At 43.0% G+C, this 20,217-nt stretch overlaps 3 protein-coding genes across 4 annotated transcripts in view; all 3 read right to left on the reverse strand.

The window, feature by feature from the left end:
* The window catches only part of COL9A3 (collagen type IX alpha 3 chain), a 37,310-nt gene extending 34,215 nt beyond the window's left edge, over window positions 1-3,095 (reverse strand). The window contains exons 1-2 of the mRNA XM_080558024.1: window positions 1,674-3,095; window positions 378-446 (exon numbers count right to left, since the gene is read on the reverse strand). Of these exons, the coding sequence (XP_080414150.1) occupies window positions 378-446; window positions 1,674-1,739 (135 nt within the window). The 5' untranslated portion in view covers window positions 1,740-3,095. The remainder of the gene's footprint in view (window positions 1-377; window positions 447-1,673) is intronic.
* Window positions 3,096-3,816: 721 nt separating this feature from the next.
* OGFR (opioid growth factor receptor) lies at window positions 3,817-15,719 on the reverse strand (the record flags this gene model as incomplete). Of its 2 annotated transcripts, XM_080558022.1 has the most annotated exons (9): window positions 3,817-7,291; window positions 8,325-8,473; window positions 8,748-8,814; window positions 9,314-9,392; window positions 9,759-9,843; window positions 10,147-10,209; window positions 10,911-10,958; window positions 13,367-13,420; window positions 15,303-15,719. In XM_080558022.1, the coding sequence occupies 9 exons, from the start codon at window positions 15,717-15,719 to the stop codon at window positions 5,923-5,925; spliced, it is 2,331 nt and encodes a 776-aa protein (XP_080414148.1). In that variant the 3' UTR covers window positions 3,817-5,922. The 2 variants fall into 2 exon arrangements, with proteins under 2 accessions (XP_080414148.1, XP_080414149.1); XM_080558023.1 differs by lacking the exon at window positions 13,367-13,420.
* Window positions 15,720-16,311: 592 nt separating this feature from the next.
* Window positions 16,312-20,196, reverse strand: MRGBP (MRG domain binding protein). Its single transcript, XM_080558028.1, has 5 exons — window positions 19,935-20,196; window positions 19,337-19,458; window positions 18,691-18,772; window positions 17,828-17,902; window positions 16,312-17,043 (listed from the first exon to the last, which is right to left on the reverse strand). Exons 1-5 carry the CDS (start codon window positions 20,179-20,181, stop codon window positions 16,853-16,855), a joined length of 717 nt encoding a protein of 238 aa, XP_080414154.1. The 5' UTR covers window positions 20,182-20,196; the 3' UTR covers window positions 16,312-16,852.
* Between the last annotated feature and the right edge of the window lie 21 nt (window positions 20,197-20,217).

Raw genomic sequence — 20,217 nt, forward strand, 5'->3', positions numbered from 1 at the left:
GCACGTTGTACCTGTGCACACAACCTTCCGTATTTTGTTCCCCCTCCTTCCTACACAGGGAAAGAGAAATATGCAGCTCTGCAGGCATGGTTGTGAATCCCTGTGCATACACTAGGATTGTCCTTAACTCTCTCAAAACAGGGGATTGATCCTGCAAAGACAGTGAGGCCGCTCAGCACCACTGTTCACCATTCTGACCCTTGCAGAACAAGGTCTCTTGCAGGTGGGCTGGTTCTCCAGGTCCATCTACCTGTGACGGATGGCCCAAAGGCTGGGGCTCTGAAGGACAAGAAGCCCTTCTCTGTTCAGCTCGCTCTGCTCTGCTCCACCCCTCGCCCACCCTCAGCTGAGCCTGCCCTCTGCCGCATGGCACTCACGTCTATGCCGTCCTTGCCAGATGGTCCAGGGGGTCCTCGGGGTCCAGGAGGGCCTTGTGGTCCTACTCTCTGAAAGGATTGGGGGGGTGAGGAGAAAGAGAAGAGTATTTTTGCATCAGAAGAAACGTACAGACTAAATCAGAAAGCGATGTCTGAGTCCCACAGCCACCCCATCCCGCAGGGTCCCCCCACCATCCCAGGTGGACTTGGAGGAGCTCAGGACCAGAACAAGGCTCTTTAGAAAACCCTTTTGACTGAGCACATCCTCAGGGCTCCCAGCCCATTTATTGTGCTGGGAATGAGACCCGCTTGCTGGGAAGCAAACTAGTTTGGTTGTTTAGGCTTTGGTCCTCGCTGCCTATGGGAATGCTTCATTTTGGGCAGGGGGGGGAATGCAAAGACCATGGAAAATATGTGCAAAGTGCTTGGCATTAAAAATGCATCATTCAGCACCAGTCTGATGGGCTGATGGAGCAGCCAGACACTGCTCAAGACAGAACGAGAAAGGGAAAGTCTCCTCTCTGAGCAGGATGTCACTTGAAAATCTGGGATTTTGGAGGTCTGATGTGGGGGAAAAGAAATAAAGGTCCAACAAATGACTTCTGTATGGAGAGGGCTCCAGAGAGCAACTTGCTGTTGCTTTAGTGAACAAAGGTTCCATTGTGGAAGCAGCTCTGCTTGCAGCAGATGAGGGCGGCTCTGAATTCCCAAGCCAGACTGCAAAAATTCCTCACTAACACAACGAAAAAACTCACCGAGGAGTTACTTCCCCAGGCAATAACATTAACACCATTCAGGGAAGTTTAATATAGCTTCATGGCTGAAGTGAGTAAGGATTAAATATGCTATTTCATAAACATAAAATTTTAAAATTAATTGAGGGAAGGAATAAGAAATTCTCTGACTCATGAAGGACCAGATCAGGACATCCTAGCCTCACTGGCAACTTATTATTCATTGTAAAAGAAAAGTGTTTCTCTTATGCCAACAGGTTTCCCTTTCCCGAGGCTTTATCTCGTATAACTGCACTCCTGAATAGGAGGACAGGACTTTTTTACTTTAAACTTAAGCAGCAGATTCTGCACACGAGGATAAAAACTAAAAGCCTACCTGTGCAGGTATGAAAATAGCTGTTTTCATACAAAGTGCCTAGCAAATTGCACATTTTAAATAAACTATAGATTAATAATCTTCCTATTGCCACATTTATTCCTGCAGTTATAACATACACGCATTGCAATTTATCTTTCCCTTGGACTCGTTTCTTAAGCATAAAACATAAAAGAAAATTCTTACCTGAGCTGAGGTGGTGGCTAATAGCTGACAAAGGAAGAGGAGCCCAAGAGTGGGGAATACAGTCATCGTGCCCACGTTCTGCCTCTCTTCGTTTCTCCTGGGCAGCCAAACGGTTTCTCTCCTCCTGGGTCTTAGCTTACAAATGTGAGTCCTCGCCTCCAGATAAACCTGCGGCTCCAGCTGGAGGGGCAGAGCTCACGAGCTCGGGCAAGAGGGGCTGAGCTCGGAGGCAAGAGGAGGTTTTGCAAGGAGGTGGGAGCAGGAGGGGGAGCAGCAGTCCCTCAGAAGAGAGGCTCTCATTCATGCCCTGCTGGGCAGCCCCAGCAAGCAGGGAGGGAGCCTAAGGAAGGGCTGGACTTGCAGACACGCACAGGAGAAAAATTCAGCTGCTCCAGCTAGAGACACAAATACGCTCCTTAGGTCTCAGCTGGGGCATTTCTCAAAGCCCATCACCACCTCAGTGCTGGGCAGATTAAAAAGTAACAGATGGAGAGTCATCCAGCGCCTGAGGCTACTCAATTTCACCAGAGGAATTAATATACCTCTAACAAGTGCGAGATGAATTACAGCTAAATGCACTCTCTGCTTTGCAGGATGGTTTGTTAGCACCAAAAGTCATTCACGTTCGTGTTTTTTTTTTGTGTTAGTGTTTTTTTGTTTGGTTGTTTTTAGTTTCTTTTTCTCTCCATGGAGATCCAAAGAAAGCCAAGATGATTTCTTGAGGAACCGATGAATCCTGACCAGAGGACAGACGATCACAGAGACACGAGCAGGAAGAAAAAAGAGGAGAAATTCTTGGAGCTGCAAGAAACTGAGAAAGAATCGCCTTTGAAATATTTACAAGGAAGGAAGCGTGACAGTTACCAGCTAGGGGATTTGAAACAGAACAAAGAAACACCTCCTACAAATAGTTTCGTACTTCATCAGTTAAAGACAACTTCATCCAAAGCAGAGCTTGCAAGTGGAGAGACAGTGGAAATACGCATCAGGACTGCAATAACGCAGCTCATTTAGTTAGCAAGAGAGCAGAAATGGAAAAGTAAAGCTTTAAAAATGAAGTGCCGGACTTCAGCTTGACATCCTTCTGCCAGGAGGCTTGTATGAGCAAACAGTGAGTGCCTGTCCAGTTCCCCAGCAGCCAATATTCCACCAGCTCTGACAGGGGACAGAGAGCTCAAACATTTACCTAGTCTCTGCAAGAATTTCTGGAACAGGCAGCTGGGGACAGAAAGGGAATGTGTATCTGTATGTGTTCAGGTGGCTTCAAAGTAAACCAAATGCTTTATTGGACACCACAGATCCCACTGAGGGAGAGCAGTGGTTGCAGGAACTGCTTCAGGCAGAGCAAGAGGGAAGGCAAAGCAAATCATCTTCCCCAGCTCCACTCTGTGGCAACATGCATTTGTTGGGCAAGACGAGGGAAGGATGGTGTCTTCAGCTCCAAAAGGGTTTACTGAAGTGATGACCCAGCAGGAAGCGATGAGTACAAATCGATGTGTGCTCCAGCTCCTTTGGCTGCTGCACCTTGCTCGTAGTAAGCCAAAGCTTGGAGGGCTGCTGTGAGCTGAGCCTGCGAGGGAAAAGGGAAAAGCCCTGGAAGTATCCATCTCCAAGTCCCCCACTCCTTCCAGAGGCAGGGGGAGCACAGCTGCATGGACACAGGGACTTACACAAGTCTTTACCACAGAGACTGTGCTTGTGGCCTAAAGAGAAGGGCCCAGCAGAGCTAAAGCCCCCATACACCCCCTGCAGAGCAGCCCTCCTGCCTGCTAGCCCTGGCTGCTCTACAGAGCATCACCACAGCTTTCCCAACGCACAGCTGGGAGAACGCCAGCACAGAGCCAAGACAAGGCATATTGAAACATTTTGCAGCACAACATTAAACCTGAACTGGGGAGTGTCTTTTCCCCACAAACACTCACTAGCCATGTTTTACAGTAGTGGAGGGGAACTGCTCACCACCTCCAGATGGAATAAGGAGCAGTTCAATGTTAATGCAGCCCACCAGACCTCAGCGTTACCAGCTGTGCTTGGAAACACTAAAGGTGCCCCAGCAGCAGCAGATGGCTACAGGGGAGGCTGGCAGACCAGGTACACGGCCATGTCCTGCCCTCAGGGATGAAAAAACGTAAGGAAACTGGTATGCATTGAAGTCATGCTTTAATAGGTGACATTAATGGTAACACTGTCATACAGCTCCGAGTGCTGGAGAATACAGCCCGTGAACTCGCTGCAAACACCTACAGCCGAAACTCTGAACTGGCCACAGTAGGGAACAGCTCGTTTTGAGCACCCCAGACTAGGGCTCACAGTGAAACCCCATTAAACACAAAAGAAACTGCATATCACCACACCGGATTTACGAGCTATGCCCCGACTGAGCATGTGTTCACAATGAAAACTTCATTAAATAACAAAATTACTATAAATCTGTACAAAAGCCATGATTAACAATTTTTTACTTATCTTTTATTAAAGAATTTTCACTCCACATCTTCAAGTATTTATATCTGCATTTAACTGTATTCTTATTGGCAATTTAACACCATCTTTTCATAAGAAAGAAAGTTATTTAAAAAACATTAAAGCCTTTTTCCAGCATGTGTGTGACCATGAGCATTAAATAAAAAGCTTGCAGACTTTTTATCCCCACACGCATGGATGTGGCATGCTGCACCGGGGCCTACAGTCTGGGAAGGCCAATCACAGATCAAATTCCTTGAAAGATGAATTTCTGAAGAGCTGTAGCAGAGAGAGGAAAGACATTGACATTGCACAGGCTACTGCATCTGCTCTCTGATGAGGCAAGCAAGCCTCTAGCCATCCCCTACACAAAACAAACAGCACCTGAAAACCCCAAAACTAAAACAAACAATCTGAGCAAACAGCGAGTCCAGACCTTCTGGCTGTTGAAAATGTTTCCTCTGCTTCATGAAACACGTCCTCTGTTGTAAACCTCACGGAGCAAAAGTGCTAAATTGTTCGGTGCTCCTTCAGACTTGGTTGAATCCTGTACAAGTCAGGCAGAACAGCTAGCAGAGAGGTCAGTAACATTAAGGCAGGCAAGGAGCTGGCAAGGGCTGAAAGTAAATTCTTAAGGGCTGTAAATGAATGAACCAGACAAGCGTACCCCCACCAATTAAAGCTTCAATTAAGCGGCCCACAACAAAGCCCCAAGTGGTTAGCAGACACGCTGCACTCGAACGTGCCCTCACTGTCTGACATGCTGATCATTAATGGTAGAACGATCCTGCCACAACTAGGAAGCGGCTGAGATTTGAGACAGCTAGCTGCGTTCAGCAGGCCTGCAGGAAAGGTAGCCCCGGAGGCCATCTCAAAGCAACATCAAAATCTGAAGAGATGCAGTGACAAAAAATATTTATTCTGTTTAGCAATCGAGGAAGAAAGACCTTTGAACTAGCAGCGGACATAAATAGCTGTGGAAGACTATCAAGCTCCTGAAGGTGGTGGAAAAAGATGGGGAAGAAGAGCTCCAGTCAGCTTTACACAAAGCCTGAAGGTTTCTCTTAGAAACCAGACAATTTGTATTCTTAGCAAATCTAAGGAGCACTAAGAAGCAACTTCTGCTGAGGATAAAAGGAACAGTTACCCAATGTTTCTGCACCCTGGAGAACAGTATCTGGACACGCAGGTTAATACTGGTCAGAGACACATTATGGCCATACGTTTTATCCCAGTCTGAACTCAAACCTATTTTCTTAGGGGAGGAAAGGCAACTACACTCCGACATGATGCAAAATGATAAAGAAGTTCCATGGTAATACAAACAGAAATAGAAACACAAAGGTCTGGCAAATCAGGCATGCCTATCTTACAATAAATTTTGTGTGTTTAATAAATACTTTTCTAGTTCAAGCAAGGAATCAGATTTATTTCCCTCTTCTTTGAAAAGGGACACACCAGAACCAAAGCAAAGTGCAAAAATCCCTGTTGCTCCACGATAGTTCTGAACATCAGATAAAAAACAGGAACAGGACGCAGCCTGTTTAGGATGACAACTCACTTAAAGTTTTCCTGTTCGGGGTAACCAAGAGCTCGTTCTCAATGAGATCACTACAGATGACTTATAAAAAAGTGTGGAAGGGTGAAAGTGACACAGGGTCTAGCCTGGATCAGTCCAAACAAAGTTTATTTTTCCATGCACCTGTGGTGTACAGATCACTAAAGCTGGCTCCCAGCAGTTAGGGCAATGTCATCTCTGCTTGCTCAAGTGTTTGCTATGCCGGTCTCACTCTGCCACCTGTTCTTCATCAGGTTCTGCTGCATGCTCAGAGCTATCAGTTTTCTGTATTGCAAGCTCAGCACCATTTTGTTCAGGACAAGTGGATGCCATATTCTGTTCAAGACTCCCTGGAACTTGTTTCTTGCTCGTGGCTTTTGATTCCTCTTCTTCACTTGCGTTTGCTGCCCTTTTATGCTGTTCTATCCCATCTGCCTCACTTTTCCTTTCCAGGAGCATGCTGTCACAGTGGTGCTGGTCACTCTTTTCTGTGACTTGATCTGCACCTGACTTCAAGCCGTCACTTAATGGAGATGTCCAGCTAGTCTTAGGAAGCACGGAACCTGCTGGGCAGCTCAAAGCCCCACTGTTTGTGTCACCCCCATCCTTCTCACCCATCTCCTCCACAGTTGTTTTTTTCTCACCAACTTTTTCCTCTTCAGCCTTTGCGTTTGAAGCAGGTGGATGCAACTGGGCACTGCGGGCAGGCAGCCCCATGTTCAGGTTTATGGCCAAGTTGAATGTTCTGTTTTTTTGTGTTCTTTTATCAACTTTCCTCCGTTTTACGGTGGCATCAGCAGTCTCCGGCACTGTTAAGTCTTTGGTGTTCACATCGTTTTCTTTCAGCGTTTCCTGGCCCTCTTCTGTTTGTAAGAGGGAACTTGAGGGGGAGATTTCTGCATCAAGTGCACATTCACCCAGATTACGGGAAATTTTCTCAATATCAGGAGGGCTTTTCAATGATCCACTCTTTATATTGTCTGCCATATTTGCATCCAGTTTTCTCTTCTTGCTCTCCTTTGCACAATCATTCTCTGCCGTACCCTGCGCTTCAGCCTTACTGCTGAAATCATTCTCTTCCTGCTGGGTAAACAAAGCTTCCTTCTCATCTTCACCATCTCCTCCCTCTGAAACACACTCACTCAACCTCTCTCTCGTGTCCTCTTCGTTCGCTTTAGGCCACAAGTCTGCAGCACCTCCAGCTTGCTGTTCTTCCTCTAGAGATGGGTTCTGACCCTTTTCCACAGAATCATCACATTTTCTACCAGGTTCTTCCTGTTTACTTCCAACAGTTTGGTGCAGCTGTGACTTGGCAGAGCGGGGTCTGTACTTTGAGAGTTTGTCATGCGGCCCCCATACAAAGCTCCTTTGAGGTTTGTAGTGTTGCCAAGCATAGTGCACTAGTTCCCTTCTCTTCTGCTTGCTTCTGACAGTGAATAGAAAGTAATCCAAGGCACTTCTCTTGACATTTGGTAACGTCTCCTTAACAAGAGTTTCAGTTAGGAAAAACTTTACCAAGTGCACTTGATAGTGTTCATATCCCATCTCCCCCAGGCACTTCAGAATGCGAGTGATCCGCAAATTGTTGTGGCTAAACCTGAGACAAACAGATGAGCAAAGTTAAGTGACAGCCTTACAAGCCTCGAGTCATAACGAGCCTCTGGGGTACCTGCAGAATGCTTTGTGTGCTGTTGACAGGGATCCGTAAGAGGCTACTTCACAGTGCAGATGGGAGTACAGCCTGGCTTAATTTTAATGCATCTGTTGCAGCTGTCTACCTTCAACAGTACCTTTCTAGCCCTTCTGCGATTGCTTGGAATAAATGCCTCAACTGCTCGGAAGTGTTTTGACTTTCTGCATCATCCAGGAGTAGATAAACGCTCCCATATTGGGTCAGACAGACAAGCCCATGCAGCCCAATATCCTGTCCCTGACAGCGATCTACAGGGTAAGACTATACAGAAGTTTAAGAACACAGCCAAGTAAAGATGCTGCCAGAGATTCAAGACCCAGTCCTTTTAGGCTTTAATATTCCAGTATCTTCAGTGGTGTTAAAGGTTAATACTACCTCTATGATAAGACCTGCAATAACATAACATTACCAATGATTTGCAGAGCACTTTTCAACCAAGAATTCAAAGCCTTTCACACAGCTTAAGGCAGCTTTATAAACAATCAGGGAAGCGTATGGATACATTCTTATTTTGTAGCTTAAATGCAGAACACAAAGGAACCTTTACTACCTTTAAAATTCTTTCAGTAGTGTTTAAATCTATATTTTAAGCAGAAACAAGTACTTGCAGAACAAATATCAGCATCTCCAAACCTGGATTTCATCCTTTAAGAAACCAACAAGAAAATCACCTGCTGTTAACAGCTGCACCGAATACAGAAGAAAAATCAGTCTCACCTGGTTTACTTACTGTATTTGCATCTTTATCAAGTGACAGAGTGTGACGACATACAGTCATAGGCCGAGACAAGTTAAGTATACGTTAACTAGCTAGCTTTCATATCAACAAAAGCCTCTGTTCGTCAAGGGTTGAAGATTTTATTGACTTTGACTTTTTTTTTTCTTCTCAAAAAAGTGCATGACTGTAGTAAATGACAAGTAGTATAAACAGACTCACCAGTTCAAGTTTTGAAATCTTTCAGCCCAATTCTCTGCTCTCTCGAGTTCTCCAGTCTCCTGGTTAGTCAAAATTATTCCATAAAATCTCAACATGAGCTGATAAGCGCGTATAAACCTTTCCATGACTTCCCTGGACTTCTTAAAAGCCTGAAAACAAGGGAAACCAATGAGTACAAGCTGTAACTCTCTAATTACCTGCATCATTAAGTGGCATTTGAATTTTAAACGCAGATTAATTATATCACTCATCATTTCATTTGATGCTAGCAACTGGCAGACAGACACAAGACAGACAATTGCTTAACAGCACTTGAGCAAGCCCTGTTCACATTAGCTCCCCAAGGAAGCAAAGGAAAAAAAAAAAAAGCTAGACTTCAAATACAAGTCATTTAGGGAAAATTCTTTAAAAAGCTTTAAATACCTCAATTTCTTGAAGCGTTAGTGGTTTGGCACGCCAGTTCATCCCACGTTCACGTAAAGGGAATAGCCTAAGAGGAAAAAAGTTTTCAGCCTAGATGAGCAAAGATGACACCCAGCCCAGGGAACCCACTTTGTTAAAACTCAAATCTTTCCAATAATTGCGCTATCACAGGTGCCTCTTGGAGAGCTCATATACTTATGGACATGAAAGTACTTCACTACGTGACAAATCCATTCCATAAAATAATTGTACACACAGGTCGCAACAACATACTTTCCTTATTTGCATCTCTCACTGCCATATTTTGTTCTGCAGTATGTCAGAACACCATTCACAACTGAGATCTATTGCCACAGCTGCACTGGAAATCTGTCTTCAGGATTTCCAGAGCACTGCTTCCAAAAGAATTTGGAAAAAAAATTAAAAAAAAAATAAAAATAATACCCACAACCTGACAAGTCTCAGTCAAGAGCTCAAGAGTAGCTCTTGGTCTATTGCGAAGCCAAATTCAGCAATGCATATACAACTGACTTAAAAAAGGCATTATATTCATGCAGGCACTTTACCACTGTATGTACGAATGGTTTTCTTCCAGAACTTCAAAGTTGTCCCACCACAATTCAAGCAGAGTTTCAATATGCAAACCTGAAGAGAAAAAAAAAAAGTGAGGCAAGAAGAAATAACACCAAATGAAAATTAAAAGTTAGCCAGTCATCCAAGGTGATCTATAATCCATAGCCAGGCATTAGTATACAGACATTAGCTTCTCTACTAGACAACTATCCTGAGAAGTCAGGAAAAAAAACAACTAGTATTCTACCAGCAAACAAAAATTAAGGAACATACAGCAGCAACAAAAACATTTTTAGGGGAAATTTTTTTTTGGTGTGTGTGCGCATGTGTGGTTTTTTTTTTTTTTAATAGTTGTCCCACATGGATCACACTAATCTTCCACCAACTTAAACAGCTGCAGTAGAACTGCACTGAGCAGTCATCAAGCAAGGTACTCACCCTGAGGCAAAAAAGAAATTTCATTTTTGTAAAAGCTCAAGTTCCACATCTGTTCTTCCTCCTCATTTTCTGATTCTATCAAACCCTGGAGATGAGAACAAGAAATCAATTGTTTTAAAATGCAGTATCCACTTCAACACTTCTCCTTACTTTCCTTCCCTCGTGTTCCCAGCACAGGTTAAATCCTTGAAATGTTTTGGGAAATAACAGCTTGTTTCTGATGCACCCACATGCACATTATCCCTTCCCCCTCACAAGCTAATCCTTTAAAGGTCTGAGCCTGTCAATGTAAAGATAAATGGGTGTCCTCAAACCTAGAACATGTTCCTAAACTTAGCGTGCAATGAGGAAGAGCCACAAGAGAGGTGCGTTATCATTTAGTCCATACCGGGTAACGATGCCTGTATCTCTGCAAGTCTCTTGCTGCATCCCAGTTGCGCCTGCCTGAGAACTAGAGAAAAGTGACAAATCAGACACCCAGAATAAAGTTGTCTTCTGGAAAAAAAAAAAAAAGGAAAAAAAACTGAACTCAGCATCTCTCACGCATGCTCCTCCCCTGCACCCTCCATTCTGCCGTCCCAGCACCCCAAGAACAGCCAGTTTCTACTGTAGTTGTTCCCCTGTATTCCTGAATGTAATTTAGGATTACAAGATGTTAACACCATCTCCTTGAACCAAAATATTTGTTTGTATTTCCAGTCTTATTAATCAGGGTCTTCGTGTTTTACGGTTATCTTTTATCCCAGGCAGGTTTTCCTACAGAAACGGTCAGAATTAGCTGGAAAGTCCCTGAATGATAAAATCTCATTTTGTTTGTTAAGTCAGGTTTTAGTTCATCTTTTAAAAACCTTTATCTGTTTGTCTCTGAGTCACTATATACCTTAGTCACGACAGATCGTGCTTCAAATTGTTGAATTTAAGACACAGAAAGATCATTCAAGACTCTTTTTTCCTCTAGACGCTATTAAAGTGAAACTTTCTTCATCTTTGCTTCCTAATCTAGAACAGCCTTGCTGATGTGACATCATCCTGATTTAGACAGTGAACAATAATAGAGCCACATGGTCACATCACGGATTTATTTTATTCCCATAACAATCATCTTCATTACTGCTCATCTCTCCAAGTAACAAAACTTTATGCCACGCCTACCTGAAAACCCATCTGAGACAACGGTGACAAATTTAATTTTCTTTGCTCCTACAAAGAGAAAGCATTTAGTAGGAAACATATTGAAACCAAATAAATAAATATATACCAGATGAAGATACCCACAGCAGTAATTCACATGATTCCTATTAGTTGCCAAGTGACACATTTACCTAGTTACAGCTGAATTCGCATGATTCATAATTGAAATTCCTATAGAAAAAAATTGCAGAGCCACATTCACCTGACAATTAGGTATCAGGTTCTCCTCACTACGCAGATATGCTGGATTCCGTTCAGTTGTAGCATTTACACTGAAATCACAAAGAACAGCTTCCTTTCTTCCTCTGAACTTTGTGGAAGTAAAAGTTGCAAGCATGACATCACTTAACATACGTTTTAACTGAATTATGTGTGTGTACGTATATTTAAGTGGATTACTTCAGATTTTGTTACAATTCATCAGCAATACAGATTTAGTCTTGCTACGTGCTGAACCATCTGGTCTCAAACCATGAAAAACCACTGAAAAGCATTCTGAAATGTCAGGGCAGAACTATCAAAATGAATGAGGCTGCTTGTGAACAGAAGTATCCTGCCAATGCAGAGCACACCAGAGTTAGAGTTCAGCACCAGCCAACAACAGGAGCAGTCTTTGTGAAACAGGGATATGCTGCGCACAATCTTGCAAAATCCGTGTTTTAAGAAACTTAGCAGAAAAAAGCAGCCAATTATCTCCTGAGTTATTTTTTAAACTTCATTGGATACTTCTTAACCTCCTTTGCCTAGAGAAAAGTGAAAAAGAAAATCACTTTCTATTGAACAGCGAACACTGATAACTGGTTCCATTAATTAATGCACGAACAGGATTAGATTTTATAACACCTCCTTGTAACAAAGTCATCCCTTCAACAGACCTGTTGATTGTTAAAATTTACGAAGCATGCACAGCAGTAGAGAGATCAAAGCTTTATCTATAGAGGGAGGTCATCAACAGAGAATTTTTAAAGTTACATTTTAAATGTACATTTACACGCTATGATTCCCCCATATTTTGGTGACAAGAGTTTAAAAAACACTTTTTTAAAAAAATATGTAATAACCCGTGATGTCTTAAAATAACGCCTGTCTACATTGCAGTAAATTTCCCAAAGCCACACGGCCCACGCAAGATTAGCAATCCATGCACTGGTGCCCATCCCCGTGATCTATTCTGGCAATACAATGGTTAGAAATGCACATAACTATTAAAAGCTCTGCTACACAGTTAATGCTTGGAAAAAAAAAAACAAAAAAACATGCAGCTGCAAACCTGAGACTGAGAAATATGCTCAGCCAGAACGTCAGTATTATTCTTTTGTTCAAGATGTAAGCACAAACTAGGATTTAGCACTTTGAAATTCAATGCTTTTAATTGTAAGTTTTGAAATCCACAGATGAAATCCTGATACATGTGAAATTAATGAGAACTTTACTACCAATTACAGGGGAATCAATTTACAGACATTCTTTATGCTTAAGAGTTTAAAATAACGTCCCTTAACACAGTTAGCTGGGAAAGACAATCAACTGCCTCCAATTTTGAGAAAGGAGTGGTTTGCTGAAGAATAAACACAGATACAGAAACAGCACCTTACACAATTGTGTTACTTCTATCTCACTTGGTTTAGAAAGAAGATCCAGGAAGAAAGCAGGCTGGAGCACAGCAATAGAAAGAACAAGATGTCTGAGTTTTTCCTCTCTTTACTCCCTCATCTGTCCATGGAGGTGTCTCCATGGGTCTCTATAAGCTTCAATTCAAGCCACACAGAAACATAACCTTCCCTTTCTTTCCAGATTAGGGAGACAAACTGAAGTGCAAGACAAACTTGTATGCATAAATCAAAACTTCCTTATTTCTCACAACTCTGTCAAGCAATTTTAGGTAGGTTTCCCTCTCCAGCAATGCCACGCATCAATCAGAACGCGTACTGCTTTGTGAAGAGTATGAGGAAAGCAGAGAACAAAGCTAGAGAGGGTAACATGGACAGTATTTGGCTGGAAAATGGAAACTAACTCCAACAGAAGGGGATGAAAGAACACGCAGAGTATCAACAAGACGAACAAGAAAGAAGACAGAATCCTTGAGGAGCAATTGAAGCCTTTTGTTGGTGGAGAGGTAGGAGAAGGCAGAACTACAGGGCTTGTTACATGGCTCTGAGCAATGGAGCATGAACCCCGTGCACTACAGCAGACTAAGGAAACTTTTAAAATGAGCACAAACCCCAAGATTTTCTACGCTTCTCTTAGAAGAAGCTAAAAGCACTGGAACACGAGAGAGCTGAAATGATGCACTTGCAGGAATTTCAGATTGCAAATCTGGAGTATTTGCAGAGACGCGAGTGACATGCAAACACAGAAGTAAAGTTTGAAGAAGGCTTTGAAAGTGTGTAGTGAAAATAATAATAAAAAATTCTAACCTCCTTATTGAAAAAACAGTTTAGTAGCTTCTTGAGTATAGCATACCAGCTAGACTGAGGGGAGAAGAATTAGAATTAGTGTAATACAAGCAGAAGTTGGAACTTATGTTGGAAACTGATTCATGCCTTAGGCAGGTTGTAAATGCATAACTGATAGGTATTTTTGTACTCAGTCTCACTCCCCTTAAAAAAAAAGAAATCAGGCACTGAAAGATAAAGGTGATTACACATTCACCACTGAAGGAAGAACTCCTCTTTAAAGATGCAGAACAATACTCCGTAAGTCTCAGGGACAACATCCTTCTTCATAAGGCAAAGTTTGAAAAGTCCACTCACTGGAGTGAAAAAAATGGTCCTTGCTTTTTACTGTTGTCATAGTCCCGAAGTTGCTCTAGGAAAAAAAAATCTGAAGAACAAACACATTCAAAAAGGATAATCTAAAAGTTTGAGAGGCATGTTATGAGGTTTTAGAACTTTTACACAAAACTGGAGCTTTAACCATGAACAAAGGGAAATTGACAGTGTGCCATCAAACAATACAAGTCACTTAAAGAAACAAGCAAGGATTTTCTCTGCAGTACTACAGCTATTCCGTCTGAAATATCTGTGACCTTTCACAGATCTGCATACATAGCTCAGGCCTAACTATGTTCCCTGCAGTAAGTCCCATGAAAATGTACACATACATCTGCATTAACATTTTTGTTTTGTTTGCAAAGTATAGAGGGCATGTTACGGTATGAAGTCACCGGTGTTTGGAATACTATGTTGCACAGATTAGTTTTTTAAATGAGATTATTTTATTCACTTTTTATAAAAAAATATTAAAGTTCAGTATTAAACTCCATTAACAGTGTATTAACTAGACAGCTTTATCTGCCTATTTCTATTCTGAGAACAATTTACTGAAATGAAACTAAAGTAAAAGACTAGTTTCGCTTTCCCTGAAAGGGGAGGAGTTACATTAATGAACAGTAAGGGGTTTCAACTGAGAAAAACAGAGAACAACCAGTTTTGCATTTGCAAAGCAATGTTGCAGAAGTTGATGACACTCAGAACACTGATGCTAAATTTAGGAACTTTAGTTAAAATCAACGAGTTCTTTTTACACTAAATTAACACTATTTTAAGGCAATGAGTGTTCACACTTTGCAGCACTTTCATCATAACTGCACGCATACCTGCAGTTTTTAGAACACCAGCGAAATCTTTTCCATTTTCAGAGTTGCTCTATTATATGCTCCATAGGAAAAAAAAAATGGCTACAAGAAATAAAATCTTACAGTTCATTTTTGTAAGTGAACAGATGCGATGGCTCTTGATGGCATGAAAGTGTGTAGGCAAAGGCCCTGCAGAAAAATCAGGATACTAACAAAAACGATTAAAACCAAAGAGCTGCTGAAAAACACAGATGTCCGAAAGTCAAAACCAGCATCCATCTGAAGTGCAGTAAGCCGGCTGGCACAAAACAGGACAGAGAACTTGTGTTTATGACATAAAGCACCCAGATTGCAGGGAACAGTGGTGAAAAACACGAGAACCCAGCACATCGCAGCCTACTGAAACCGAAGCAGCTACAGAGCCCCAGCACACCTCTGCCTTCACAACCTTGCCCTGCAGAGTTCATTTCCAAACGGGCTGTCTTTTGGGGGGCTGAAGATTTGCTTCACCAGGACAATTAAAAGCCAGTGACCAGCGCCAGAACAGCAACCACAACCCAAATCACCTTGGGCTCCCTACAAGCCGTTTAAGCTGCTCCAGTTGCTGACTGGAAATTAGAATCGTAAGGAGAAAAGGGCCCAAAACCCCCGGCGGGAGGGCTCGGCAGGTGCAGGGAAGGGCTGTGAGGGGCTGGGGCCGCGGGAGGCCGCGGGCTGAGGCCTCCAAGCCCCCCCCTGTGGCACCCACCGACCCCCCCAGGCCCGCCGGGACCCACCTGGGCCTGCCGGGAGCCCCTCGCCGGCTCCTCCGCATCCTCCAGCCGGTCTTCATCGCCAGCCTCCTCCTTCTTCTCTTCCTCCTTTTTCTCCTCCTCCTTCTCTTCTTCTTCCTCCTCCTCGTCGTCGTCCTCCTCCTCCCAGGTGGAGTCGTACTGCCATGAGCGCGCCTCAGCCCCTACCTCGGCCTCCTCCGGCCTGCGGCTGAGCCGGGCCGCCATGGGGAGCGGGGCGGGGAAAGGGAAAGCGAAAGGGGCGGCGGGGCCGGCACAAAGCCGAGCACGTGGGGGACGAAGAGGAGGAGGAGGAAGAAAAAGAGGAGGAGGAAGAGGAGGAGGAATCGCGATTCTAGCGCCCGCCCCGGCCCTGCCCCTCACAGCCGGCGGCACCGCGGGGGCGGGACCCCAGCTCGCCATTAGGTGAAATGTAAGCTCGTGGGTGCTGGGCTCCTCAGCGCGCAAGCAATGCGGACAGATTAAGAAAGAATTCCTTTTATTAACTAACAGGTAATGCGGTGGAACAAATTCGGTAATATTTCGGCCTGGTCACGTGTCTTTGTTGGCCGCGGTCCATCTTTTCACCACTCAAAATTACTATCTTCAATCACAGTGTTCTGGCATATGAAAGGTAAGCATTACAATGTCAGCAAAAATTTAAATTGTAGAACAGGGTTAATGCTTTGCAACACCAATTCCACTTAACATTTAATAAAACAGCTTTAAAAATAAATAACAAAGTACAAACCCCCCAGTTTTATACTACTGTAGTACAAATGGATGAAGCAACACCCCCAAGTTTAGGCACAGTTCAGCTGATCCCTTTCAAAACCATGTGATGCCGCTGGATGTTTTATTTAGGACGCTTCTTAATTATTCTCTCTACAGGCATTATCATTTTCTCTTTACTTACAGTATATAAAATCGTAAAAATGGAAAATAGTTCCATCGCTAAAGGTAAAAGTTGACATTTCTCCAGAAAACAGTGTGAAAGAATACTTCAACACAGTAGTTGTCTGTATTTAAAAGTATTTTAGTTTCAGTGAACCAACAAATTCAGACATTTGATACAAGCGCTATGTTTGCATAAATTAAAACAGGCAAACAACGTTGCCCGTAGAGGGCCTGTGATATTCACAACAATAAAAAAAAGGCAAAAACCAAGCAATTCAAAAGTTACAGAAATAACCTGTACTTCTCATGAATTGAGGCTCTGTGTTATGACGAACACTTGTTTCATGAACTACGCCGACACAGTGTGTGCTTCTGGTTGGAAATGCAAACACAGCAACTGTTACAAACACACAAACCACTAAATGCTGCCAGCTTCCTTCCTGAACGCCCTGAGAAGGTAGCCATCGCTCGGCTACTCAGTGCCAACCAGCAAACAAATCAGGAAAGACAGGCAAAGTCTTGTATGCATAAAGCCAGTGTGCAGATTCTTCGAGTACCTGGCTCAGATATCTTCTCCTTTCTGAAAAAGTTGACGTAATGACTATCCTGCTATTTGTTTTTAAATGTTCCATCGTTAATTTCTTCTGCTTTTCACAGCTTTATGTTCTGCGTCGTTTTGCAGCACTTGGACTAGAAGGATTACTGTTTGCATTTAAGACCTTTTCAGTGACTCTGTTGCGCTTCCTTTTATCAGATCCTTCTTTGGACCCAGAATCTGATGAAGTTTTCTCTTTCTCTTTGCTGCTTGGCTTTTCAGTTGTTTTTCCTAAACTTCCAGAGGGTGCAAAAACTGAAATAGGATCAAAGTAATGGTTTGAGATCAGACTTATACACACAGGTAAACAAGAACTGATTATCCAATTTCTTTATATTACATAAAACTTTTCAAGCCAATCAATTCTTAGCATATTTAAGGACACTTTAAGTATTATTCTCACTTTTTCAAAAGGCACAGCGTGTTTTTATTATTTGCTTTAAAGACAGGCATGTATACTGACAGGCTAAAAGTGAAATACAACAGTACTTAAAATTAAAATACTAAATAGGAACATTTACACAACATAGGACCAATCTATGAAATTTATAATCAGCAATGGTAATTACATTTGGTATTATAGATACCAAGCATGCCTGAACATCCAGAATGCGAAATTTAATATACCTTTAAAATGCATTTTTAGATCTTTTATTACACCTACTCTTAAAACACCACTTTTTCTCCGATGTAAACTTTACGAAAATACATAGTTAACAGTTGGCTTGGTCTGTTACGGTAATAGCAGGATCGCTACTGTTCATGCTTGACTTCATTCTACTCAAAATCTTAAGAAAATAAGCTTCATTTAAAAGAAACAAGACGATGCAAATAAAATGGAAAAAAAAGAAGAAAAAACGACCACTTCGCCTTCCTTCCCAGTTAAGCGTACAATCTTGTAGCCTTTTCTTTTTTTGATTTATAGAGAGTAATTTCTCTTGTGAGATCCTATCACAGACTACTTATGTTCGCTTAAACTGGGCTTAACCTTTCAGAGTTGTTTTTTCTCATACTACACATTAGAGAGATACAAATTTACCTTCTTCTGGACCTGCATGTGTTTCCATTTCTTCTTTGATTTCCTCTTTCACTTCTTCTTCAATCATTACTTTTCCTACAGGAATGATCAGTAAGCAATGGTTAGATCATTTTGAGGAACCATATGTAGGTTTTCTGGATTAGTAGCCTCAGCATATGTGCACAGTGTATACAAATATTCAGTTCAACATTCAGCGTTAATTTAGAAATGTTCTTCAGTCCCGTGACAGAAATGTAGCTAACAGTCCAACCATACTAAGAGCAAGGCGCACGTCACACAGCAAAAAAGTTCCACTGAAATTAGTAATAGGAACAAAGTAAAATGCTAACTAGGCAAAACATATTGCAATTCTTAGATATGATTCTCTACTGCATTTTTAGTACAAAGTTTATTACACCTAGTAATTGAGAAGCATTTCATTGTAGTTTAAAATATCTTTTGCCAACAACCAGAAAGAGAATTTGAATCTAAATGGTATAAACAGAAGCTGTTTGTGCCATATTAACATCCCATTTATATTATATTTAAGAATATGAGAAATATTGTATGGAATCTAACCAAAGGCCTATCTTACCTACTAGCCTATCTCCTACAGTGGAGAATCAAAATATAGGTGGGGAATATGAACCACACAGGCAGTGTGATCCTTTCCCTGATAGTTTTCTTCTGTCAGCAGATTAAAAATTCAAGAGATATCTTTGTATCTGTTCAATACCTCTTTTTCATCTATACACCTAATACACCAGAATGAACGAATAGCCATGTATTGGCATGTTAAGTTCTTTTTTGTGAGTTCCATTAAACTACTTGTTCTAAAATGAGATTAGAAGAACAGAAAGTAAGAGATTGCTATCACATCTTACCTTCTCTCACTTCTTGAATCAGTTCATCAGGAAGAACAAAATTCTTCTCTATGTTAGGGAATGGAAGAATCTCAGATTCATGCTTAGAAAGAAAAGAAAGATTTTTATGAATGATTTTGGTAAAATAAATAATCTGGATTTAGAAATGCAATCCCAAACTATTTTAAGTGCAATTAGTAGCTAAATAATTCTTAACAAGATATTGAGACACTAGAGAATCAGGATGCTCCTGATGTCAAACTGATTACTAAGGTCAAGATAATTGAGATCATGACTCCTGACCATAATCATTAGAGATCATTTCTGTAAACTGATCCTGACAAATTCTTAATAAAAACACATATACCTCCCTGTTTGGTACTTAAGTACCTGTGTAAACGTTTGCTGGATCAGCATTTTGGCAATAAAAAAAAAAAACAAACACCTAAAAGTCAGAACACAGTATGGGGGGGAAAAAAAAAAAAGACACTTTATGCTTTATTGCTTTCCACCTAATGCACTCTTATACAAGAAAAACTTCATCATCTCACTGTAACATGTGATTCTCAGTAACATGAGGGTTTGGTCAGGTCCAGTGATTAGGGCCTATCAAAACCCCTGAACGACAGGAAGTACGAGCGTGCCTGCATCCATCTTTCATACTCACAAGAGCCTGCATGTCATACATGGTGCTCAGATGGTCCCAAATCACTTTGGAAGAAATCTGCCGTCCGATATTCTGACTGAACTTATCTCGGATACAAATCATGTGGAAATGGCGATTCACACCTGAGGTGAGAATTCAGTGCGATTAACGCTACTAGTAATCTTATTTGTGCCACAGAATTAAAAAAATACACCAAAAACCAACCAACCAACCATATATCCTGTCATTATAGGGAAATCACACAGAAAAGGTAACGTGGGCAGCCCAGCCCGGCTGTTTTTTCACCCTGCATTACAGGTGCTATCTGAGGAGGGGCTGAGAATGCCTCACTTGGTACCGCTTCCCCACGCGGCCAGAACTTTTAGTGAAGCTGTGTGAAAAAACAACCGAAAGAAAACGGGGCACCAAGGCCGGGAAGGGCAGGCTGGCTCGGCAGCAGACCCGAGAGGCCGCTAGGGGCAGCACAGCGGCGCGGCCGGGGCCGTGACACCCCCAGGGGGATCCCTCACACGCCCCCCGCCCGTCCCCGCCGCCTGCCTCTCCTCCCCGGCCACCGCCGCTACTCGAGGCCGCGGCTCCACCGCGGCCTAGCTCTCACCTACGGGCTTGTGGCCCAGCATGGCGTGGAAGAGGCAAACCTCCACTTCGGGGCTCCACACCACCACCGCCTCCTCCGCCGCCGCGGCCGCCGGCGGCACGCCGGGCTCAGGGGCTGCGGCAGCCGCGGCGGCGGCGGCCGCGACGGCGGCAGCGGCGGCGGCGACGGCGGCGGCGGCCCCCGGGCCGGCCGCGGGCAGCGGCGGCTTCTCCACAGCGGCGGCCGAGCCGCCCTCCGCCTCCCCCATGGCCGCGCCGCAGCGGCCGGGCCCCCGGCGCCCCCT

Source organism: Anser brachyrhynchus, assembly GCF_964034855.1.
Source record: "Anser brachyrhynchus genome assembly, chromosome: 16".
NCBI classification, from domain to species: domain Eukaryota; kingdom Metazoa; phylum Chordata; class Aves; order Anseriformes; family Anatidae; genus Anser; species Anser brachyrhynchus.

Coding starts and splice junctions, on each gene's coding strand:
- MRGBP (XM_080558028.1), bottom strand. CDS start 20,181: ATGGGGGAGGCGGAGGGCGGCTCGGCCGCCGCTGTGGAGAAGCCGCCG. Junction 18,773..19,336: donor TGTATGACATGCAGGCTCTT/GTGAGTATGAAA, acceptor TTTCTTTCTAAG/CATGAATCTGAGATTCTTCC. Junction 17,044..17,827: donor ACATGCAGGTCCAGAAGAAG/GTAAATTTGTAT, acceptor ATCCTATTTCAG/TTTTTGCACCCTCTGGAAGT.